The 27,238-nt window shown below is 45.0% G+C and overlaps 1 protein-coding gene across 1 annotated transcript in view; it reads left to right on the forward strand.

Moving 5' to 3' along the window:
* Positions 1-27,238, forward strand: part of col14a1a (collagen, type XIV, alpha 1a) — a 119,993-nt gene that overhangs the window by 50,606 nt on the left and 42,149 nt on the right. Inside the window, 4 exon segments of the mRNA XM_084336541.1 lie at positions 4,586-4,639; positions 7,801-7,896; positions 8,379-8,432; positions 17,278-17,331. Coding sequence (XP_084192667.1) covers positions 4,586-4,639; positions 7,801-7,896; positions 8,379-8,432; positions 17,278-17,331 — 258 coding nt within the window.

Genomic DNA, 27,238 nt, shown 5'->3' on the forward strand with positions numbered 1-27,238 from the left:
CCCCTCTCTCTCTCTCTCTCTCTTTGTAATGGGCTCCTGGGTTCAGTGAGGCCAGAGGGGTGGTTGTACCAACAGTGGTGTGTTTGAGAAAGTAATTATATATAAATGAGAACCATGTATTAGATGTGATGATGACTCCCTCCCTCCCCCCCTCCACCCATCCCTCCCCCCCTCCACCCCTCCCTCCCTCCCCCCTCCCTCCACCCCTCCCTCCCTCCCTCCCTCCCTCCCTCCCTCCCTCCCTCCCTCCCTCCCTCCCTCCCCCCCTCCCTCTCCTCAGTGTTTGTTTGGCCAGAGAGCTGTTATCAGATCCTCATGTGGTTTTTCCATACACCTCCGAGAGCTCTATTTACCTGGTGTTCGACACGGCCTATTTACCTGGTGTTCCACACAGTCTATTTACCTGGTGTTCCACACGTCTCAGAGAGGTCTATTTACCTGGTGTTCCACACAGTCTATTTACCTGGTGTTCCACACGTCTCAGAGAGGTCTATTTACCTGGTGTTCCACACGGTCTATTCACCTGGTGTTCCACACGTCTCAGAGTGGTCTATTTACCTGGTGTTCCACACGGTCTATTTACCTGGTGTTCCACACGGTCTATTTACCTGGTGTTCCACACGGTCTATTTACCTGGTGTTCCACACGTCTCAGAGAGGTCTATTCACCTGGTGTTCCACACGTCTCAGAGAGGTCTATTTACCTGGTGTTCCACACTGTCTATTTACCTGGTGTTCCACACGTCTCAGAGAGGTCTATTTACCTGGTGTTCCACACGTCTCAGAGAGGTCTATTTACCTGGTGTTCCACACGTCTCAGAGAGGTCTATTTACCTGGTGTTCCACACGTCTCAGAGAGGTCTATTTACCTGGTGTTCCACACGTCTCAGAGAGGTCTATTTACCTGGTGTTCCACACTGTCTATTTACCTGGTGTTCCACACGTCTCAGAGAGGTCTATTTACCTGGTGTTCCACACGTCTCAGAGATGTCTATTTACCTGGTGTTCCACACGGTGTATTTACCTGGTGTTCCACACGGTCTATTTACCTGGTGTTCCACACAGTCTATTTACCTGGTGTTCCACACGTCTCAGAGAGGTCTATTTACCTGGTGTTCCACACAGTCTATTTACCTGGTGTTCCACACGTCTCAGAGAGGTCTATTTACCTGGTGTTCCACACGGTCTATTCACCTGGTGTTCCACACGTCTCAGAGTGGTCTATTTACCTGGTGTTCCACACGGTCTATTTACCTGGTGTTCCACACGGTCTATTTACCTGGTGTTCCACACGGTCTATTTACCTGGTGTTCCACACGTCTCAGAGAGGTCTATTCACCTGGTGTTCCACACGTCTCAGAGAGGTCTATTTACCTGGTGTTCCACACGTCTCAGAGAGGTCTATTTACCTGGTGTTCCACACGTCTCAGAGAGGTCTATTTACCTGGTGTTCCACACGTCTCAGAGAGGTCTATTTACCTGGTGTTCCACACGTCTCAGAGAGGTCTATTTACCTGGTGTTCCACACGTCTCAGAGAGGTCTATTTACCTGGTGTTCCACACGTCTCAGAGAGGTCTATTTACCTGGTGTTCCACACTGTCTATTTACCTGGTGTTCCACACGTCTCAGAGAGGTCTATTTACCTGGTGTTCCACACGTCTCAGAGATGTCTATTTACCTGGTGTTCCACACGGTGTATTTACCTGGTGTTCCACACGGTCTATTTACCTGGTGTTCCACACGTCTCAGAGAGGTCTATTTACCTGGTGTTCCACCCGGTCTATTTACCTGGTGTTCCACACGTCTCAGAGAGGTCTATTTACCTGGTGTTCCACACGGTCTATTTACCTGGTGTTCCACACGTCTCAGAGAGGTCTATTTACCTGGTGTTCCACACGGTCTATTTACCTGGTGTTCCACACGTCTCAGAGTGGTCTATTTACCTGGTGTTCCACACGGTCTATTTACCTGGTGTTCCACACGGTCTATTTACCTGGTGTTCCACACGGTCTATTTACCTGGTGTTCCACATGGTCTATTTACCTGGTGTTCCACACGGTCTATTTACCTGGTGTTCTACACAGTCTATTTACCTGGTGTTCCACACGTCTCAGAGAGGTCTATTTACCTGGTGTTCCACACATCTCAGAGAGGTCTATTTACCTGGTGTTCCACACGTCTCAGAGAGGTCTATTTACCTGGTGTTCCACACGGTCTATTTACCTGGTGTTCCACACGTCTCAGAGAGGTCTATTTACCTGGTGTTCCACACGGTCTATTTACCTGGTGTTCCACACGTCTCAGAGAGGTCTATTTACCTGGTGTTCCACACGTCTCAGAGAGGTCTATTTACCTGGTGTTCCACACATCTCAGAGAGGTCTATTTACCTGGTGTTCCACACATCTCAGAGAGGTCTATTTACCTGGTGTTCCACACGTCTCAGAGAGGTCTATTTACCTGGTGTTCCACACATCTCAGAGAGGTCTATTTACCTGGTGTTCCACACGTCTCAGAGAGGTCTATTTACCTGGGCCCTCATTTATCAACAATTCTTAGAAAGTGTTCTACTTTCGCGAGGTCTAAGCAGTGGAGTGGCTGGGTAGTGTAGATGTCTAAGCACTGGAGTGGCTGGGTAGTGTAGATGTCTAAACACTGGTGTGGCTGGGTAGTGTAGATGTCTAAACACTGGTGTGGCTGGGTAGTGTAGAGGTCTAAGCACTTGGGTGGCTGGGTAGTGTAGATGTCTAAACACTGGTGTGGCTGGGTAGTGTAGAGGTCTAAACACTGGAGTGGCTGGGTAGTGTAGAGGTCTAAACACTGGTGTGGCTGGGTAGTGTAGAGGTCTAAACACTTGGGTGGCTGGGTAGTGTAGAGGTCTAAACACTGGCGTGGCTGGGTAGTGTAGAGGTCTAATCACTGGAGTGGCTGGGTAGTGTAGAGGTCTAAGCACTGGAGTGACTGGGTAGTGTAGTGGGTAGTGTAGGGTAGTCTACACCCTCCCCAGACCGACAGTAGGGCAGCATGTGGTAGTCTACACCCTCCCCAGACCAACAGTAGGGTAGCATGTGGTAGTCTACACCCTCCCCAGACCGACAGTAGGGTAGCATGTGGTAGTCTACACCCTCCCCAGACCGACAGTAGGGCAGCATGTGGTAGTCTACACCCTCCCCAGACCGACATTAGGGCAGCATGTGGTAGTCTACACCCTCCCCAGACCGACAGTAGGGCAGCATGTGGTAGTCTACACCCTCCCCAGACCGACAGTAGGGCAGCATGTGGTAGTCTACACCCTCCCCAGACCAACAGTAGGGCAGCATGTGGTAGTCTACACCCTCCCCAGACCGACAGTAGGGCAGCATGTGGTAGTCTACACCCTCCCCAGACCGACAGTAGGGCAGCATGTGGTAGTCTACACCCTCCCCAGACCGACAGTAGGGCAGCATGTGGTAGTCTACACCCTCCCCAGACCAACAGTAGGGCAGCATGTGGTAGTCTACACCCTCCCCAGACCGACAGTAGGGCAGCATGTGGTAGTCTACACCCTCCCCAGACCGACAGTAGGGCAGCATGTGGTAGTCTACACCCTCTCTAGACCAACAGTATGGTAGCATGTGGTAGTCTACACCCTCCCCAGACTGACAGTAGGGCAGCATGTGGTAGTCTACACCCTCCCCAGACCGACAGTAGGGCAGCGTGTGGTAGTTCTAATTCATACCATGTGCACTGGCAGTGATGTATTCATACTGGTGAATATTTATATAGTGACCACCACTATATAATAGAGAGAGAGAGTTCTATGGGGATGTGATAAACCTTCTTGTAAACCATGTACTCTACCACTAATTAATCTTCCTTGTCTATATTACTACCTACTATACTGTCTCTACTACTATGTTAATATGTCTCTACTACTCTGCACTCAACACTGCAGCACCCGGGCGGCTGATTGGCGCAGTGGGCAAGGCGCTCGCCACTAACGCAGGATACGCTGGGTTCGAGCCCAGCTCTCGGCGTTGCTACCGGCTTGGCCGGCCGTCATACTAACACAATTGGCAAGTGTTAGAGGGTGGGAAAGCCGGTGGGTGGGGATTGGACGTTGTGGACAGCGACTCCTACAGGTCGGTTTGGTGACGCCGGTGTGGCGGAAGCAGGAAGTTGCGGGGGCAGCGTGAGCCTCCCACGCGTTACTCCTCGCCACTGAGAGTTCGAGCTGCTGCGGTGAAAAGATGCGACAGGCTGCCTCCTCGTGTACCGGAGGGGACACGTGATGCAAGGCTTCTGTCCTCACTACAACCGACCAGTGGCAGGCATAGTCTATCAACGTTCAAGACAGGGGAGGGAAGAAATGGATAATACGAAATTGGGATGGGAGAGAAATGGAAAAATGGGGAGAAAAAGTGGATCAAACAAAACAAAAAACTGCAGCACCCAAGTTTCAGCACTGTTTGATGAACATTGTTACTCAGCTGTAAGAGTTGTTCCCTTCCTGCTGACTTGTCGTACAGAACTTGCAAGTAGTTTTGGATAAAAGTGTCAGCTAAATGACTAAATGTAAATGTGATGGTGTTGTGGTCTGTGTTCCAGGGAGGTCCAGGCATCAGAGGAGCGAGAGGCGACAGAGGAGAGACTGGGACCACGGTCAGTACAACACAGCTACTGCACATTATAGAGCAGTGGTTCTCAAACTACGGGCGCATTGGAAAGTAAAATTCCAAATGTTTATGTTCTGGCAACATATTTTTGCTAAATATGCCTCGTTTTATAAATGTGTATTGATAACATAGTGCTGTAATACAATTTTCTAATAAATATGCATGATCAAGTTCAACAACGTGTGCTTTTATTTTGATATTCCTTAATTCCACGTTGAAATTACGCGATACATTAAGTGTGGGGTCCCCAAAATAAATCCTAAATAAAATGGGGTCACGGTATGAAAAAGTTTGAGAACCCTGTAGAGACACTGTTTCTATGCTCCAGCCAAACCCTCTTGTACACAGAGAATTTTACCCAAGCATTTAAAATGGATAATTATCATGCCATTGTGGTTGTTCTTCGTAATGATCCATCGATTTCAAAATCCAAATGCACTATTGCACTAAATGCACTATAACCCTCCCATTGGCCGACTATTTCAATATAACCTTCCCATTGGCCGACTATTTCAATATAAGCCTCCAATTGGCCGACCGGGAGCCTCCCCTTTTGCTTTTTTTTTTTTACCATTTTCAAAATCATCGTCCATAGAATCAACAACAACAACAACAACCAGTCTTCAAGCTAGCAAGCTACACTCTCATGATGGAAAACCTTGACAAAGAAACAATACTCCGCCAACACTATTTTGCTTGCAAGGAGCATTTTGGGCTTAGCCCCACCCTAGAGGATTGTGATTGGTTTGAAAAATACAAACAACTCAGATTCAAATCAACTCAAATCATTCTCCCTAGTATGCAATGATAACTGGCTCTGCCAGAGGTTTCGCCCACGCTGACACAGCGCTAAGCACACAGCATGGAGATACGGTCTTATCTCTCGTGCAAAATGTAAACCGTGTTACTAGTGATTGGCATTTTTGAAAGGCGCTATATAAAAATAAGTTATTATTATTATTATTATTATTATTATTATTATTATCGCGCAGCGAAGGGAACGGCTCCTGCCTACTTCCGGTCAATGGTCTCTAACTACACACCCTCAAGACCCCTACGCTCTACATCTTCTAACTACACACCCTCAAGACCCCTACGCTCTACATCTTCTAACTACACACCCTCAAGACCCCTACGCTCTACACCTTCTAACTACACACCCTCAAGACCCCTACGCTCTACATCTTCTAACTACACACCCTCAAGACCCCTACGCTCTACATCTTCTAACTACACATCCTCAAGACCCCTACGCTCTGTATCTTCTAACTACACACCCTCATGACCCCTCCGCTCTACATCTTCTAACTACACACCCTCAAGACCCCTATGCTCTACATCTTCTAACTACACACCCTCAAGACCTCTACGCTCTACATCTTCTAACTACACATCCTCAAGACCCCTCCGCTCTACATCTTCTAACTACACACCCTCAAGACCCCTACGCTCTACATCTTCTAACTACACACCCTCAAGACCCCTACGCTCTACATCTTCTAACTACACACCCTCAAGACCCCTCCGCTCTACATCTTCTAACTACACACCCTCAAGACCACTCTGCTCTACATCTTCTAACTACAGACCCTCAAGACCCCTACGCTCTACATCTTCTAACTACACACCCTCAAGACCCCTACGCTCTACATCTTCTAACATCACACCCTCAAGACCCCTACGCTCTGCATCTTCTAACTACACACCCTCAAGACCCCTACGCTCTACATCTTCTAACTACACACCCTCAAGACCCCTACGCTCTACCTCTTCTAACTACACACCCTCAAGACCCCTACGCTCTACATCTTCTAACTACACACCCTCAAGACCCCTACGCTCTACATCTTCTAACTACACACCCTCAAGACCCCTACGCTCTACATCTTCTAACACACACCCTCAAGACCCCTACGCTCTGTATCCTCTGGCCGCCTCAGACCCACTTGTCGTGACAATTATGCAAATCCATTTTACACAATTATGTAAATCACAGTTAAACCCATACGGTGAGAATAATTACGAGTCACAGCAATAATATAAAAACAGAGTCTTACCTTAAGGTGTATTTGAAGAAAGTTTATTAAAGATACCGACAATTCTTATGGTAACTGAGTCTCTGGGTCTCTGCTAATCAGAGATATTGCATCATTACCTCTGCCCAATGCAGCTACGTCCATCATCAGATATAACTCAGCTCTAAGCTGAGTTTATCTGTTACTAGCTGACTACCCCCAGCGTTCCATCAACTTCTGGAGGAGAGACTAAAAAGCACACGGTAACATCAGCCTATATAATAAATAAAAGAGGAGGGTTATTCTTATCATACAAATCTGATCTTAACCAATCAATGACCCTTGTGTCATTTATCCTGTGGGTTATTGGACATCTGATTCATGATGTAAATTACCCTTAATCCAATCAGCTTGGATGCTCTGCCCCTTATCCCAAAAGCCTATCCATGGTCAAATCTTTTATCAGTTTGACACAGAATTCAACATGTCGTCAACACGATGACATGACACATTATTCACAAATCACATGATACTTGTTATTGACACTCGTTATTGACAGGCTTCAGAATTCAATTTTGTCAACAACAATGACATTGCATACTATTACTTGTTGACACTTAAAGACAGGCATGCCTTCAAGTGACCTTTAATATGACCTGATCGTGGCCTAGGGAGGGATATGGTAATCAATTCATTAATATTAATATAATAGTGTTAATTATGCATATTTCTACAACACACTCCTATCCAAGCTCCGGGGGGGGGGGGTCATCAAGGAGAAGCCGCCTATTCTCGGTCCTCGCCCCACAATGGTGGAACGAACTTCCCACCACAGCTAGGACAGCCAAAACACCACCAATCCTTCACACCATCAACTAAAAACACACTTCTTATCAAGTCAATACCTGAAATAATTATATATATGACTACCTAATATACTAACATGTCTCTACTACTATGCAGTGCACTCAACACAGGTTTCAACACTGTTTGATGAACATTGTTACTCAGATGAAAGAGTTGTGCCCTTCCTGCTGACTTGTCGTACAGAACTTGTAAGTTGCTTTGGCATTCAGTTAAATGACTAAATGTAAAATGTATCTAATGTTACGTTACTCTGTGTCTTCCTCAGGGTCTCCAGGGCCTGGTGGGGGAGGGGGGACCTCCTGGACCCCAAGGGCCCCCTGGCCCACAGGGGCCTAGTGGCTTGTCCATGCAGGGGCCCCCGGTAAGTGTGTGTGTGTGTGTGTGTGTGTGTGTGTGTGTGTGTGTGTGTGTGCGTGCGTGCGTGCGTGCGTGCGTGCATGGGTGGGTGGGTGGATGTGTGTGTGTGTGCGTGCGGGTGTTGACCATTCCCCCCCAACAAGGATAGTCAGACGTGCTATAGGTGTTGTGGGGGGCAACTAACGATTGATTGGTCAAATAATTGATAGGTAAAATAATTGATAAATAATTGATAAATAATGTATACATGATTGATAAATAATGTATACATAATTGGTAAGTAATTGGTAGATAATTGATCATTAATTGATGCATGATTGATACATAATGATAGACACGTGTAACAGGTGGTAGAGAGATAGAGATCTGCATCGGCGACGATCAGGATCATCATGAGGCGCTTGGGCACAGGCCGGGCACGCTCATCAGCTGAGGCATGTGACGTGTCTGTCTTCATTGTGATGAACGTGTCTTTCTGCACTGCAGGGTACGACCGGGGAGAAGGGAGAAACTGGAAGTATTGGTCCACCAGGAATTATGGTGAGTTATGACTTTCTTTACAACAGAAAAAGTGACGAACAACTAAAGTCAGCCAGAGGGCGAACACCAGAGACTTTTCATGAAGCCAGACAATTTGAGCCTGCTTTCATTTCCTGTAATGTGTAATGAGACCAAGAGGTTTATGTTCAGCCATTTTTCCATGTTTTCCCCCCAACTAGGGTGTGGGGGGAAAATGCATCGCATCGCTGAGTCATCCACAATAGCTCCCATGCAAGAGCTCACACACCAACCTACAGTACAAGACCGGAACTATGACCATCTGATACCGCTTGTAACGGCTCATCTACATTCACCATCCCTGCATAGACCATGTGCCGGTCGTGTGTTTGAGACACGCCTAACCACCTGTCACTCACTCTCCACCCCCGATCACCACGATGCATCAGTAGAAGAAAATTCCTCCCATCTTAACCCTTTCACTACCACACTACCAAAGGGTTAACCCGTTCACTTGGCAATACAGAAGGTTAACCCTTTCACTACCACACTACAGACGGTTAACCGGTTAGTGAAAGGGTTAACCTTCTGTAGTGTGGTAGTGAAATGGTTAAAAAGAAAGATTACCTCCAGAGCAGGTCAGAGGATGTTCAAAACACGCTATCGTGGGTTTAAGAAAAATAAATAAATACATGAATAAATAAACATGGAAGAAAAAACAAGGTCACACAATGTCACAGATGCTAAGCTAGGTGGTCTCCCACGTAGAGCACCTGCTGGGAGCCGCTATAGCAGAGTGGCTGTGGGTGAATCCCTGACTGACTGAATCACTGGAGGTCGCCGTGTCGTCACATGGAGGTCATAGAGGTGCTTTGCGTCTCTAGAAAGAGGAGGGTCTGAAAGTGAATCTCAAATTTAACCAGCCTGGCTGATGAGGACCGAGCATCCATTCGACCGACCCCTGGGTCAGGATGTGCTGAATAACTTTTAAATGATCTGTTCAGCGCCGACACTCCTTCCTCCCTCTGTCACAGCGTGTGATGAGGAGGAGGAGGGCGACTGCCGAGTGTCCTGCCCTGCTGAAACAAAAACACCACCATCACCAGGATCAGAATCAGAGTCAGAATCAGGTAGAATAAAATAAAATGGAATATAAACTAAATTTAAATATAAGTACAATGGAATAGAATAGAATTATAAAATAAAATAGGCCAGGGCTGTACAATTGTGCACGATGTGGCCAAGTATGTACACCAATTAAATACTAATAAATACTAAAAGTTTTTAGTGTATATACAAATATATAGTCCATCATTAGGTCCTGATTCCTTTTCCTAGTCAACGTTAACGTGTGTGTGTGTGTGTGTGTGTGTGTGTGTGTGTGTGTGTGTGTGTGTGTGTGTGTGTGTGTGTGTGTGTGTGTGTGTGTGTGTGTGTGTGTGTGTGTGTGTGTGTGTGTGTGTGTGTGTGTGTGTGTGTGTGTGTGTGTGTGTGTGTGTGTGTGTGTGTGTGTGTGTGTGTGTGTGTGTGTGTGTGGTCGAATTGACTATCTCCCCGAAGAATATGAATGTATTCAGTCATAATTATAAAACGTAGACCTGTGTGTGTGTGTTTGAGTGTGTGTGTTTGAGTGTGTGTGTCTGTGTGTGTGTGTGTGTGTGTGTGTGTGTGTGTGTGTGTGTGCGTGCGTGCGTGCGTGTGTGCGTGCATGCGTGCGTGCGTGCGTGTGGTGGAATTGACTATCTCCCCGAAGAATATGAATGTATTCAGTCATAATTATAAAACGTAGACCTGTGTGTGTGTGTGTGTGTGTGTGTGTGTGTGTGTGTGTGTTTGTGTGTGTGTGTGTGTGTGTGTGTGTGTGTGTTTATGTGTGTGTGTGTGTGTGTGTGTGTGTGTGTGTGTGTGTGTGTGTGTGTGTGTTTATGTGTGTGTGTGTGTAGTCTGTATTGAATTGTCTGTCTCTCCGAAGAATGTGAATGCATTACACAATCATAATTATAATATGCTGATCTGTGTGTGTGTGTGGTGGAATACATTGAATTTACTGTCTCTCTGAAGAATATTAATGTATTCAGTCATAATTATAAAACGTTGACCTGTGTGTGTGTGTGTATGTGTGTAGTATTGAATTGTTTGTCTCCGAATAATATGAATGTATTACACAATCATAATTATGATGCATTGATTTGTGTGTGTGTGTGCGTGTGTGTGTGTGTCTGTTTATATGTAGCATTTGTGTGTTTGTGTGTGTGGTTTAATACACTGACTTGTCAGTTTGTGTGAAGAATATGAATGTATTATAGAACCATAATTACAGATAAGTAATGACCCCCACACACGCAAAATAATGAGAATATAATGTTTAGTAATTATTAGACAACCTGACTGAGATGGAGGGATGGATGTTAATAGAGGAGAAGAGAGGAGAGGAGAAGAGAAGAGAGGAGAGGAGAGGAGAGGAAAGGAGAAGAAAAGAGACGAGATGAGAGAAGGAGAAAGTAGAGAAGAAGAGAGGACAGGAGAGGAGAGGAGAGGAGAAGATAAGAGAAGAGAGGAGAGGAGAAGAGAATAGGAGAGGAGAGAAGAGGAGATGAGAGGGGAGGAGAGGAGATAATTGAAGAGGAGAGGAGAGAAGAGAAGAGAAGAGAAGAGAAGAGAAGAGAAGAGAAGAGAAGAGAAGAGAAGAGAAGAGAAGAGAAGAGAAGAGAAGAGAAGAGAAGAGAAGAGAAAAGGAGAGAAGAGGAGAGGGGACGAGAGGAGAGGAGAGAGAGGAAAGGAGAGGAGAGAGGAAAGGAGAGCAGATGGGAGGAGAGGAGAAGAGAGGAGTGGAGAGGAGAATATAATAGGAGAGGAGAGAAGAGGAGGTGAGAGGGGAGGAGAGGAGAGGATTGAAGAGGAGAGGAGAGGAAAGGAGAGGAGAGGAGAGAGAGGAAAGGAGAGGAGAGAGGAAAGGAGAGCAGAGGAGAGGAGAGGAGAGGAGAGGAGAAGAGAGGAGTGGAGAGATTGTGTTGTTTTTCTAGGTAACAGCTTGTTGATTGTGTCTCTCTGCGCTGTATCTAGAAAGGGATGTTAGCATTTGAAGTCTGTGAATTCTTAATGAAAAACAGGAAAGCCCTCGTTCTATTTATGTGTTACGAGGAGAATGAGGAGAGCTGGCTAAACAGTGTAGTCCACACAAACACAATGTTCTTCATTAAGTTTAGAGACAACAGCAGAAGTGGGCAGGGCATATACAGTGAATAGAAGAGGAGAGATGGAGAGGAGGAAGGGGGAGGAGAATAGATGGAAAGGAGGAGAGATGGAGAGGACCAGAGGGGAGAGGAGGAGATGACATGAAATGGAGAAGAGAGGAGCGTATAGGAAATGATGAGAGGAGAAGTGATGGAAAGGGTGGATGGAAGGGAGGTGATGATGATGATGATGACACACACACACACACACACACACACACATAGGAGACTAATGGAATCATTGAGATGTGAGAAATTATTACCAGCATCTCCATTACAGGGCTCAGAACCTCCAATCAGATCAGTGACGCAGAAAGGTAATAGTGAATTATGGGCTTCCACTTGGTGCTGTGGCACACCATAGGCAAGGAAACTATAAAAGAAGGAAAAGTCATCACGTCAGAACACCAGCGTTCTATACCAAGGAAACTATAAAAGAAGGAAGGGTCATCACGTCAGAACACCAGCGTTCTGTAGCAAGGAAACTATAAAAGAAGGAAGGGTCATCACGTCAGAAGAAAGTTATCTGAGGAAATATACTAAGATTTCATATACAACACAATATACAAACTAGCTACAAACGTTAGCTAGTAGTTATCAATGCAACACATTGCAGATGATTCTGACATCCGAGGTAATAACCTGTTTAAATGACGTAAACAAGATGGCAGATCCCATTCAACTGAATGTCGGCAGAACTGACGGTTTTCACACTTCAACTTTTTTCGCCAAGAACGTGTTACCACGTCATTCTCCGCCATGCGTAATCTGCCAATGACGCCGTAAGGCGTCTTTGAGATCAATATTTCAAAAATCTGTGATGGCAATCATATTTCACCCACGGAGACTTGAGATCTCCTGTTGATCTCCTCTCAACTCTCCAACGGTTCAAGAGCGCCATCTGGTGGCCGATCGGCGGATCGCCCAAACAGGAAGTGACGCGCCGGAAGTGGTGCTCATCCATATTCGGTCCGGGCACTCGCTATCGTTAGTGGGACTCCAGCTCGACACACTGGACAGCGATCCGTTGCCAATAACTCGATAAACAACATGATTTGGACGTATATACTATTATACAACATGGAAATGGATCGCATATATCAACATCCCATAATCGCGAACTTTCTGCTCCACGCTGACCACCCAACGGTCAGAGGAAGATGCGGTAAGTTTCAGCGTGTTTGAATATTATGATCCATATAAACTGCTGTGATCTATGTATCGCCCATACTACATAAATGATTTAACGTCGGCCACGGACTTATAAACCCCCCCCCCTCCGGTCACCAGCAGATGATGAGGCAGGACGTTTAGGACCTTGTACAATTGAAAATTTTAATCTGACGTCAATCGGTATCAAACTACATTTGATGATGTAATATATGTATTTATAGCTATAACTCGCGTTCTGCAGAATGCTGCAGAAAACGATAAAAACATATTTATACTTTAGACCGTATTTTAGTATGAATGTGTGAATGAAAAAGTAGAACGTTGCTACATCCTAAACGATAGATACTTGACGTTGAATGGGCCATAGTAATGTCAATTTAGCAATACAATTTTAAAAAGTTATAGCCCTGCAAAAAAGTCTATGCAACATCTCCATAGACTTACAGTGGTGGCAGAGAGGGGTATAAGATCAGAATAATCCCTGGCAGATAAAGGGTAATAATAATAATAATAATGCATTTAATTTATATAGCACACTTTAAAATCAAATGATATCTCAAGGTGCTTCACAGCTAAAGAGAAGATACAGGGTTAAAAGTAAAAAGATAGGAGCAGCAGAACAGGCCCGAGTGGAAGACAGAGTGAGTCTGAGCCAGGCCCTGATGGATCCTGGCAGCTGATTCCTCTTGGCACCAATGTGCTTCCACGCGCTACACAGTGACGCAATGACCCGTCCTTCTTTTATAGTTTCCTTGCACTTAGGGAGGATTGCTGTAATACCTGCCATGTGGGAATACCTTCTCTTTTTAAGACGCTGTCTCCACAATGTGGAACTTCTCAATGAAACCATGTGAATTGAAAATGGGGGACCCTGATGTAAACAAGACAAAATACTTTCTCTGGTCTGCATCCCCTTAACAATTGTGTGTATTGAGTTGTACTGTACTGTACCCATTCTGCAATCTGTTAATTAAAGTTTTCAATCAATCAATCATTCAATTCTTCTTTAGCGAGCTAAATCACAGGCTGCGTTAGCCTGAACAAGAGAACATCCTCCCACCAGTGGTACATGAAACACAGTTACATTTCCCATACAAGCTCCTCCGGGTGGGTTCCACCAGCGCCTGTGGAATCCATAAAAGGCTGCTGTCTCATTTCCAGGGCACAAGGACGCCCAAGTGGCGAACCATGTAACGCGCTGCGTCGCGAAGCGGCCGACCTGTGTTCGATTCCCGGACCCGCCGTCCTTTGCCGAATGTCTTCCCCCTGCTCTGTCTCCCGTTCTTCCTCTCTCTCTCTCTCTACCGGACTGCCCGGTAGCAAAAACAATAAAAATCTACCAAAAACATAATAAAAAATAAAAAATAAAACTAGAAAGATTCTCTCAGTAGAGCACAAATCTCTACCAGGCAGCAGTCACACATTTCTTTTCTCGTAGCCTACACGTTGGGCAGTGCTTAGGTGTAGGGGGTGGGGCAAACATAGACCAATGAGAGCAGATCTCCCTGCATTATTCCTAGTACACTATTACATTATTACCCTATGACACTATTACACTAGTACACTATTAGACTAGTACACTGGGACACTATTACTTAAACACTATTAAGAGATACGAGGACAAGGTGTTCCTTTATTAATCCCTTTGGGGAAATGCAGGTGTCATAGCATACTATTGCACACACTACTATTACTATGACACTATTCCACTATTACAGTATGGCACAATATTCCACTATTCCACTGTAGTTTGCACGATTAGCATGCGGACAGAAAGACAGATCTCAGATCAGATAATTAAGCAAACTCTCCGAGATATCACAGTGCAATTTTAGTTTTTGGATCAGCAAATCCCTTTAATAGTGTAGAAAGTGCCATGCAGTCCTCTATCCCGCCTAGCCAGTACTTCCTCTATACATCCAGCCATGTAGTCCTCTATACTTCCTGATACAGCAGCCATGTAGTCCTCTATACTTCCTGATACAGCAGCCATGTAGTCCTCAATACTTCCTGATACAGCAGCCATGTAGTCCTCTATACTTCCTGATGCAGCAGCCATGTAGTCCTATATACTTCCTGATACAGCAGCCATGTAGTCCTCTATACTTCCTGATACAGCAGCCATGTAGTCCTCTATACTTCCTGATACAGCAGCCATGTAGTCCTCTATACTTCCTGATACAGCAGCGATGTAGTCCTCTATACTTCCTGATACAGCAGCCATGTAGTCCTCTATACTTCCTGATACAGCAGCCATGTAGTCCTCTATACTTCCTGATACAGCAGCCATGTAGTCCTCTATACTTCCTGATACAGCAGCCATGTAGTCCTCTATACTTCCTGATACAGCAGCCATGTAGTCCTCTATACTTCCTGATACAGCAGCCAGCCTGCATCCTCCTATTAATAGCATCTTGTCTTGCTGCCAGTGCCCCCCCCCCACCCCTACACTAAGTTACCAAGTAATAATGTGTTTTGTCAGAGAGGGGGAGTGTGTGTGTGTGTGTGTGTGTGTGTGTGTGTGTGTGTGTGTGTGTGTGTGTGTGTGTGTGTGTGTGTGTGTGTGTGTGTGTGTGTGTGTGTGTGTGTGTGTGTGTGTGTGTGTGTGTGTGTGTGTGTGTGCGCGTGTGTGTGTGGGGGGGGTGTGTGGGCGTGGGCGTGTGTGTGTGTGTATAGTGTGTAGTGTGTGTAGTGTGTGTGTGTAGGGTGTGTAGTGTGTGTGTGTGTGTGTGTGTGTGTGTGTGTGTGTGTGTGTGTGTGTGTGTGTGTGTGTGTGTGTGTGTGTGTGTGTGTGTGTGTGTGTGTGTGTGTGTGTGTGTGTAGTGTGTGTAATGTGTGTGTGGGTGTTGGCAGGGGAATATAATAGCTTCCAGGGTCTGATTGCAACATATAGGGTCTAGATCACAGCTCTGTAACATCCATTATACTGGTTTGTTTATCACTTGCTCCATCTCTCCCTCTCCATCTCCCTTTATCTCCCTCCCTCTCCCTCTCTCTCCCTCCCTCTCCCTCTCCTCCCCTATCTCTCTTGCTCTTTCCATCCCTCTCTCTCTCTCTCTCTCTCTCTCTCTCTCTCTCTCTCTCTCTCTCTCTCTCTCTCTCTCTCTCTCTCTCTCTCTCTCTCTCTCTCTCTCTCTCTCTTTCTATTAAATACAATGTAACCTTGTCATAATGTGACACCTCTGTTCCAGTGACAAATGCATCTACAGTGTGTGTGTGTGTGTGTGTGTGTAGTGTGTGGGCGTGTGTGTAGTGTGTGTGTGTGTGTAATAAAGGGAGATTTAAAAGGAGGTTGTAACCCTAACAACCGATCATCACTGTTTCTTTTTTACATGAATCCTTCTTAACGAGCTTAACGATCTCTGAGACCCGTGAGTGTCTTCATCTTCTTCAGATGCTTCACCGCATTAGATATGGAACAGTGTGAAACATGGATTTCTTCCAGGTTATATAAAACTATTTCAAGAATAAAAAAACGATATGAAGAAATCACACAAAACCAGATCAAAACACATCCTATGGTTAATGTTGATGGATTAGCCCTTCAAACAGAAATACAGACGGGATAGGTTGCCATGTGTAGCTGGCACGGTAACATGGCTAATATTGAGAACGTTAGCTTGAATATACAGTAAATACATTTGATTGATTTCCCATCATCTCCTTGGCAACCATCCATATTTCAACGGCCGATCCATATTTCACGCCGTTCCACATTTAATATGACACCAGAACCAGAAAGGAGCGGTTACTATGGAGATATATTGTCACGATGCTGCTTTATGACCATTCATAATACACAAGCAGAGAAAAGATCAATCACTTTAACGGTTGCTATTGTGACATTAATTCCTTGAGTATGAACTCGACTTGTATTCTCTCTCTTAAATAAGACACGTCTGGTAGCTGCTCCAAACATCTCCTCATCTCCTCTCTCCTTCCTGTCACGCTCAGCTGACCCTGGGTAACCTCCGCTTCTATCACAATAAGAGTCCCACACTCAGTCAGCTGACCCTGGTGTAACCTCCGCTTCTATCACAATAAGAGTCCCACACTCAGTCAGCTGACCCTGGTGTAACCTCCGCTTCTATCACAATAAGAGTCCCACACTCAGTCAGCTGACCCTGGTGTAACCTCCGCTTCTATCACAATAAGAGTCCCACACTCAGTCAGCTGACCCTGGTGTAACCTCCGCTTCTATCACAATAAGAGTCCCACACTCAGTCAGCTGACCCTGGTGTAACCTCCGCTTCTATCACAATAAGAGTCCCACACTCAGTCAGCTGACCCCGGGTAACCTCTGCTTCTACGGATGGACTGACTTCAAGGATGAATATTTGTATTCAATATCCATTACAGAGTGTATGCAATAAAAAAAGAGAAAACACGTTTCACAAGAGCACTTCCTCAGGTTATCTTCTTAACAGTTTTGTGTTGCTTGCTTTCTGTGTACTGACCTGTGACCTGTTTGTCTTGTCCAGGGAGTTCCTGGAGGCACGGGCACGCCTGGAAGAGACGGTCCCCCGGGAGGCAGGGTAAGGCTGGTGATGGAGGTGATGTAGTAACGTTAGGATGTAATAACAGCCTATTCACAGTGGGTCTCATTCTCCAACAGACTTAAAGGTCAACCTTCACGTTGTATTTTTGTTCAATAAACAATGTGGACTAGGCCAACAGTGACTTTCATGAAGAATGGAAAAAAAAGTATTGAAATTGACCCAGTTTTAGTGTTTTTATCAAACATTTTGTCTGCCCAACACAATCACCACGCACATGCATATTTTAATCAATGGTTCATAACGTGCGTGTGTAATCGAAATGATCGTCACAACAGGTGCAGGGCACCAGGGGGCTCACCAGGGGGCGCTGAGAGTCACACACAGCTAGTGGCAGGCACTGATATATGCTTGCTACTACTAGCCGAATGAAAATGTATCTGTTTCACCTAACACTATTGCTCCGTGATTATAGCCACCCATCTCTAAAGCCACAACCACGTTACCATATTTGTAATAATGTAAATCATTGTGTCGTTGTACACATATTGTGTTTATAACGTTAGTAGCTAACATAGCTTAGCTTGGTAGCTATTGTGCTAACAAAATATCCCGACATCCGGCTCGCTGGCCGGCATGAACGGCCGACCCAAAATGGTTCTCTCCTCTCTGTACACCCCGTCCCCACGGGTACCCTGCCGGGGGGCCATGTATGCGACAACGGCGACAATGGTGGCAGCCTGTAGGGTGCTCGAGCCCGTAAAGGCTAGTGGTACAAACACGATAGCTATGAGCTAACAACGGCCGCCGCTGTTGTCGCGTCCACAAGCTCCTCCGCAGGACACCCGCGAGGACGGGGGCACACAAAGAGGAGAGAACCATAGGCTAACGTCAGTGTAGTGGTCCCAACTGTAGGCAGCAGGGACGGCGGAGCTATATAGGCTAACTGTGATGCACCGAGTGGGCCACCATTGAACTAGTACTATGACCCGGACGGGCAAGGCATTTCCTGAAGTGACGTCACGGCCGTGCTAGCTTTTAGATTCGGCTCATTAATATGCACCTGTAGTGACGTCGGCGTTTGATAAGCTTTTTTGATTCGCGCGTGCATGTTATTCGTGCGTGGACCTTTTTTAACTCTTTCAGAGTGGCATTTCCGGTGTCAAATGGAAAAAAATAAATAATGAAATTATATACCAATGATGTAAACTACCCATAATTGATCAGTAGGGTTTAACCTGGAGGTTGGGCTTTAAGACAAAACATTTGCTCTTAGGGCCATTTAAGACATCTTAGGGCCGATTTTGGGATTCCCCAACCGTCCCTAAGCTTGGATTCGGCCCTGACTAAGAGCAGGATTTAGGAGCGCTGAAGAGCAGTCTTAACTTGACAGACTGTTGTGCTCCGTGTTCTTAGGGGCTTTATTTGGGGGGAATCCTGTGTGATTCCTTCATGTCAACTCTACAGGCCTCCTTGGAATTAATTAATCATTATTTAATGAGGCAGGGTAAGGCTGGTGATGGATTTTATTTCTGTCTTTTTTTTTCTCTTCAAAGCATAGTAGTAGAACTAAAGAAATCTAATCAAATCAAATAAAATGACCGAAAAGGTGTAGGCTGAAGCCAAGGCTTATAATTGCCAACCCTTTTTACATTACATAATTTACACACAAAAAAATACAAAAAAGAAACATAATTCAGTATATTATTTAGCAAAGGTTACAAACGTTTCATAGTTTTATGTACAAAACGTATACACATTTATTTATGACCGCAGTTATGGAAATTCCATGATATTAAATGGTAAATGGCTGCATTTATATAACAGCTTTTATCCAAAGCGTGTTACAATTTGTTCCTGACATTTTTACCCATTCACTCACACATTCACACACCGACGGCGGAGGCGACCGTGCAAGGTGCCAACCTGCTCATTGGGAGCAGTTAGGGGTTAAAAGTGTCTTGCTCAAGGACACTTCGACATGCTGCCGGCAGGAGCTGGGAATCGAACCGGGAACCTTCCGATTACCAGACGACCACTCTACCTCAGAATGTTGTGTTGATATGTATGTGTATATGAACTGTGTTTACTGTTTATATATAAGTAGTTGCAGATCGTTAAATGCTACCCGCCTCTTATAGGACGAGCCGCTTCCATACACTTGGTTTTACATGCCGTCAGAAAACCGCACACAATCGAAATGCTCCGGTGTTTCACTTTTAGACTACTAGAAATTACGTTAATATGCTCCACGATGCCAGCTGGCTCACTGTGATTCTGTTTGTGGAATACAACTATATGACACCCAGTTGAGCTGTAAATGTCCAACCAGACACACACAGCCAGGCGCAGCGCTGTATGGAAGCAGGAACCAGCAGTTCTGTCCAGATATACTTATAATACCATAACAGTTATGTCCCCGTCTGGCTCTTGGCAGCGGCGCTGACATCATCCATAGCAGGATGAAGGAGTTCCTTCAGGGCGTTAGCATCATGGTTGTGGAGGACAGTCATATGGTTTCCTTCAGGGCGTTAGCATCATAGTTGGGAGTTCTCCACCTCACGCTAGAAAGGGTTGCAACGTTCGACTTTGAGTGAATCCTACATTTAAAAAATAAATATTATATTATATTAAAGTTTATTTAAAGATGTTACATTTTATTTCCATTTCAAACCTTTATTTTTTTTTATCCACTTTTTCTCCCATTTTAAATGTTTCTCCCATCCCAATTTCGTACTGTCAAATTCTACCCTCCCCTGTCTCGAATACTGTTAGGCCATGCCTCCCACAGGTCGGCTGCAATGTGGACCAAGCCTTGCATCACGCGTCCCCTCCGGTACACGAGGAGGCAGCTGTCGCATCTTTTCACCTGCACAGCGCGATCTCTCAGCGGCGGGGGTCTGCGTGGGAGGGACACGCCGCCCTCGTTGCTTCCTGATTCTGCTGCGCAGGCACACCAACCGACCTGTAGGAGTCGCTGTCCACAACGTCCACCCACCAGCTTCCCACCCCCTAACACTGCCAATTGTATTAGTATGAACGACCAGCCAAGCTGGTAGCAATGCCAAGAGCTGGGCTCAAACCCAGCATCTCCTGCATTAGTGGCGAGCGCCTTTCCCACTGCGGCACTTAGCCGCCCCTCATTTCAAACCTTTATTTAAACTCGAAAGGCAACTGAGGTTTCCCCCATTTACAGTCACGTCGAGTGTACATACAGAATTAACATACACGATAGGATTATGAATATAATAATAATATAATATATATAATAATATATAATATTGGATTTATATAGCACCTTACAGGAGACCCAAGGTGCTTAACAGTGGGGGGGCAGCTAAGGGGAAGGAGATCAGAGGAACAAAGTAACAACAAAGTAAAAAAAGAAAAGAAAAGAGGGAGTCATTTATACATTTGGTGAAGAGGTGAGATTTGAGTTGGGATTTGAAAGAGTCCAGGGATGTAGCGCTGCAGATTTTTGGAGGACGGGAGTTCCAGAGGGTGGGTGCAGCAATAGAGAAGGCTCTGGGACCGACAGTGGACAGGTCACTATGTCTAACCGGACAGGTCACTATATGCCTAACCGTTCTGCAAAATAGGCGCAATCTTCACAAAAAAAACCAGATGATGTTCTGCTCCCCTCTCCCACGTCTGTAGCATCGCTTACCGCTCCACCAGAAACGCACTGCTGACATCATGTGGAACATCTGAACCAAAGTCCCATAATTGTCGGTAATAAAAGGACAAAGTAGATCATTAACTGCTATTGATGTAATGCTTGTAGCGGGGGTAAGTGATAGTCGCACTTCATTGCTAACGTTGGAGCACGGCCCACTCCTCGCCACTGACCCGGCGGCGGTAAATATATAAATATATATATATATACTGTATATATATCCATGAGATGATCCCACACGTGTTTAACTCAACTGCTGGTCTGGTTCATACAATCCCACCATTGTTTTGCTTTCTATCAAACGGCCAGGCTTTTCTATTTGCTTTCTCAGACAGAAAGAGTGTAGCGGGCGAAAGTGAAGCGCAAGCTTTAGTCACAGAGACGCGTGGGTCACGTTACCAACGACTCCACCGGGTGCCTTTAGCCCTTTCACCACCACACTACAGAAGGTTAACCCTTTCACTACCACACTACAGAAGGTTAACCCTTTACTATCACACTACAGAAGGTTAACCCTTTACTATCACACTACAGAAGGTTAACCTTTCACTACCACACTACAGAAGGTTAACCTTTCACTACCACACTGCAGAAGGTTAACCTTTCACTGCCACACTACAGAAGGTTAACCCTTTACTATCACACTACAGAAGGTTAACCTTTCACTACCACACTACAGAAGGTTAACCTTTCACTACCACACTGCAGAAGGTTAACCTTTCACTGCCACACTACAGAAGGTTAACCCTTTCACTACCACACTACAGAAGGTTAACCCTTTCACTGCCACACTACAGAAGGTTAACCCTTTACTATCACACTACAGAAGGTTAACCCTTTACTATCACACTACAGAAGGTTAACCCTTTACTATCACACTACAGACGGTTAACCTTTCACTACCACACTACAGAAGGTTAACCTTTCACTACCACACTGCAGAAGGTTAACCCTTTACTATCACACTACAGAAGGTTAACCCTTTACTATCACACTACAGAAGGTTAACCTTTCACTACCACACTACAGAAGGTTAACCTTTCACTACCACACTGCAGAAGGTTAACCTTTCACTGCCACACTACAGAAGGTTAACCCTTTACTATCACACTACAGAAGGTTAACCTTTCACTACCACACTACAGAAGGTTAACCTTTCACTACCACACTGCAGAAGGTTAACCTTTCACTGCCACACTACAGAAGGTTAACCCTTTCACTACCACACTACAGAAGGTTAACCCTTTCACTGCCACACTACAGAAGGTTAACCCTTTACTATCACACTACAGAAGGTTAACCCTTTACTATCACACTACAGAAGGTTAACCCTTTACTATCACACTACAGACGGTTAACCTTTCACTACCACACTACAGAAGGTTAACCTTTCACTACCACACTGCAGAAGGTTAACCCTTTACTATCACACTACAGAAGGTTAACCTTTCACTACCACACTGCAGAAGGTTAACCTTTCACTATCACACTACAGACGGTTAACCTTTCACTACCACACTACAGAAGGTTAACCTTTCACTACCACACTACAGAAGGTTAACCTTTCACTACCACACTACAGAAGGTTAACCCTTTACTATCACACTACAGAAGCTTAACCTTTCACTACCACACTACAGAAAGTTAACCCTTTACTATCACACTACAGAAGGTTAACTTTTCACTACCACACTACAGAAGGTTAACCCTTTACTATCACACTGCAGACGGTTAACCTTTCACTATCACACTGCAGACGGTTAACCGCAGTGAAAGGGTTAACCATTTGGTAGTGTGGCAGTGAAAGGGTTAGCTCTAGATGCTGCCCTTTGATCAGCAGGGTCACCAGCAGGTCTGTGTGCAGTGTAACCAGAACCACACATACACACACACACAGACACATACACACACACACACACACACACGCAGGCACACACACACACACGCACACACACACACACCCATGCAGTCACGCACACACACACCCACGCAGGCACGCACACACACTCTTTTTCTGTGATATGACATATCCATCCATTCTGTCCACATGGTCATCTCATCACTGTGAGGTCAGAGGTCGGGTCTGTCATTCCAACAGAGCTACAGGCTCCAGATCAGTTCTATTCTTTATTTATTACGCAACAGAGTGAGAGTGGGTTAAAACCACACAGCCGTGTCGATTCAGAGAGAGCCGCTGGTCACAGACTGTAGGTTACAGACCTTAGTGAGATTTAGTTACACACAGACATAGCAGGAGTAGAAGACTGTCTTTACTGTATCCACTCTCATCAGTCTCATCACTCTCATCAGTCTCATCAGTCTCATTACTCTCATCACTCTCATCAGTCTCATCACTCTCATCACTCTCATCACTCTCATCAGTCTCATCAGTCTCATTAATCTCATTACTCTCATCAGTCTCATCAGTCTCATCAGTCTCATCAGTCTCATTACTCTCATCAGTCTCATTACTCTCATTACTCTCATCAGTCTCATCACTCTCATCACTCTCATCAGTCTCATCAGTCTCATCAGTCTCATTAATCTCATTACTCTCATTACTCTCATCAGTCTCATTACTCTCATTACTCTCATCAGTCTCATTAGTCTCATCAGTCTCATTAATCTCATTAATCTCATTAATCTCATTACTATCATCAGTCTCATTACTATCATCAGTCTCATTACTATCATCAGTCTCATCAGTCTCATTAATCTCATTACTCTCATCAGTCTCATCAGTCTCATCAGTCTCATTACTCTCATTACTCTCATTACTCTCATCAGTCTCATTACTCTCATTACTCTCATCAGTCTCATTAATCTCATTAATCTCATTACTCTCATCAGTCTCATCAGTCTCATCAGTCTCATTACTCTCATCAGTCTCATTACTCTCATCAGTCTCATTACTCTCATTACTCTCATCAGTCTCATTACTCTCATTACTCTCATCAGTCTCATCACTCTCATCAGTCTCATCAGTCTCATCAGTCTCATTAATCTCATTAATCTCATTACTATCATCAGTCTCATTACTATCATCAGTCTCATCTGTCTCATCAGTCTCATCAGTCTCATCACTCTCATTACTCTCATCAGTCTCATCACTCTCATCAGTCTCATTACTCTCATTACTCTCATTACTCTCATCAGTCTCATTACTCTCATCAGTCTCATTAATCTCATTAATCTCATTACTCTCATTACTCTCATTACTCTCATCAGTCTCATCACTCTCATCAGTCTCATCAGTCTCATCTGTCTCATTACTCTCGTTACTCTCATTACTCTCATTACTCTCATTACTCTCATTACTCTCATCAGTCTCATCACTCTCATCAGTCTCATCAGTCTCATCTGTCTCATTACTCTCGTTACTCTCATTACTCTCATTACTCTCATCACTCTCATCAGTCTCATCAGTCTCATCTGTCTCATTACTCTCGTTACTCTCATTACTCTCATTACTCTCATTACTCTCATTACTCTCATCAGTCTCATTACTCTCATTACTCTCATCAGTCTCATCAGTCTCATCAGTCTCATCAGTCTCATTACTCTCATCAGTCTCATCAGTCTCATCAGTCTCATCAGTCTCATTAGTCTCATTACTCTCATCAGTCTCATTACTCTCATCAGTCTCATTACTCTCATCAGTCTCATCAGTCTCATCAGTCTCATTACTCTCATCAGTCTCATTACTCTCATCACTCTCATCAGTCTCATCAGTCTCATTACTCTCATCAGTCTCATCAGTCTCATCAGTCTCATCAGTCTCATTACTCTCATCAGTCTCATCAGTCTCATCAGTCTCATCAGTCTCATTACTCTCATCAGTCTCATCAGTCTCATTACTCTCATTACTCTCATCAGTCTCATTACTCTCATCAGTCTCATCAGTCTCATCAGTCTCATCAGTCTCATTACTCTCATCAGTCTCATTACTCTCATCAGTCTCATCAGTCTCATTACTCTCATCAGTCTCATCAGTCTCATCAGTCTCATCTGTATTTGTCCTGGTGGTTGCGCTCACACAAAGAACAAAAGCAACACTATAATGTTCTATAATGTTCACAATGTAAATAGTAAACATGTGGAAGAACTCTGTTAACCTGCATCAGAGGGATCAGCCCACAATCGCAACTGACTGGATTTCAAGCCACAATCTGCGATGTATTTGTTTACATTTAAACGTTGGGTTTATTCACAAGTTTTTTTTATTATTATTAAAATGTTTGTTCTTAGTTCATCCCAATTCAAAATAGAGTCTGTTGTACTTTCATTGCACAGCATCACCAGTGAAACCCCTGCGTTAGCCGGCACCTGCTCAAGACATTTCAGACTGAAAATACTAAATAATTTATCACTAACACGAACAAAGCCAGATGTGGGCTATACTGAGATCATGGATTGGGCCTTTAATGTCAGCCAGGCGGCATTAAAACACTCTCTTGTTGTACTCTTGTCATGTGAGGACCCATTACACACAGCTCTGTTGCCACGCTCTGCGTCTCAGCCGGGAGTTTTTACGAGACATCGTCGTACCATAAACATCTGTTACTGAGCGAGCACAACATTCACATTCTGAACGTTTGATAACCCTCAAACCTAGCTCGACCTCCCAGCAGCACAAGGCGAGGAAAGTCTTGACGTTTTGCGGTAAATAAAGACACAATATGTCCTATTACAGTATAAATTAGGGTTGGATTCACACAACATGCACACTCTGCTTTGAATCTAGTCGCACATGGAGGCAGTTTGGCTCCTGTCTGCAAAGAGGAGAAATGGACACCAGTATGTTGTGGCCTCGGCTGGCTCTGTTATTGTAGCTATTTTAAGTCAGGGCTGGGTGTAGCTTGCTCTCAGATCAATCAATGTGTTACTTCAAATATTGAAAAACATATGCTATGGCCTATCATTAGCAAATTAATCGCAGTTTTACATATATATATATATTGAAAGAATTTTATTGAAATTGAGCTGCAGACATTTCTGATTTGCCTGCAGCCCATAATAGTTTATTGCATTACTGCCGTGCATCCCAGTTCTGGACGCCTCTCCAGGCCCGGTTCTGGCCCAGACCGTTAGTGGGATTAACTGGGGAGTGTTTATGGTGAGACTCCAGCCCCGCGGTCTGCGGTGGCCCACTCACACCGAGCCTCTCTGACATATTAATGTCGTCGGTGCTTATGATTTTTTATTCTCCGCTTTAGAACGTGAACCCTGTCGGGTTTCATAGACCGGTTAGATTTGAAAAGACTTCAAAGCTGAAACATGTGGCATTGTGAGACTCTGGTGATGGAGGGAGGAACCAAAGCCTGTTCCATACAGAGGTTTTTTTTAGGGGGGGGGGGGGGGTGTTTATCTTGTGACACCAGGGTCAACCGCAGTGAAATGGAATTTGTCCGTGCGCTCCGCATGAGCTCATGTTTACATTATATATATTATATTATATATTATTATATATTTAATATCTCCCAACGAATGTGTGAACTGTGTCACCGGCACGTTATTTGAAATAGGGTATATTGATCTGAAAGCCAAAAGCTCTCACTGTCAGATCTCACTCTGAAAAGCCGGGGTATGGGAACATTTACAGCGCGACACCGCAGGGCAGTTCCACCCCCCCCCCCCCCACAGAGGCCCGCGGCCCCCCCGCTCTGGCTCAGAGAAGGCCAGCAGGGCTTTGAAGCACCACCACTGAGGAGCTAGATATTATAATACGTAGACCATCAGAGACCGAGCGGAGGATTAGGGTCGGTTACGTGGCCCATGCAGAGTTTTTAACCCTGCTGCGTTTGCCCTCAAGCAACACCCACTGCTGTGTGTTATCCTATATAGCTGCTCAGTACAATATGCACTTTAGCTGTTTTCAATGAAGCTTTTTGTATTCTGACGCGAGCTCAAAGAGAGAGTCGGAGACGTGAGCGGGTCTGCGCTGATCTGCTCACCGCAAGGGGGAGAAATGAAAGAACAGCCGCAAGCTCCTTCTTTACACTCCCCAGTTAATAACGTGATGAGAGAGGAACGTCTGTATCACCGCATTTGATTATAAAGACGTGGGGCTGGCGATGAGGGCCGCGTAGAGAGACTCGACCACTGACTCGTGTGCTTACTACGCGCAGTTGTACATGGTTCAGTCAACACGGTCCTCATTTCAGATGAAGGGAAAATATTAATTAACGCATCTTTTTGTGTGTTGTAGATATTTGTCAAGCAGAAACAGAAACAACTATGAAGGGATTATTGGTTCTTTATTGACCAGGG

The sequence above is a fragment of the Notolepis coatsorum genome (genome assembly GCF_963971535.1).
Source record: "Notolepis coatsorum genome assembly, chromosome: 19".
In the NCBI taxonomy this organism is placed as follows: domain Eukaryota; kingdom Metazoa; phylum Chordata; class Actinopteri; order Aulopiformes; family Paralepididae; genus Notolepis; species Notolepis coatsorum.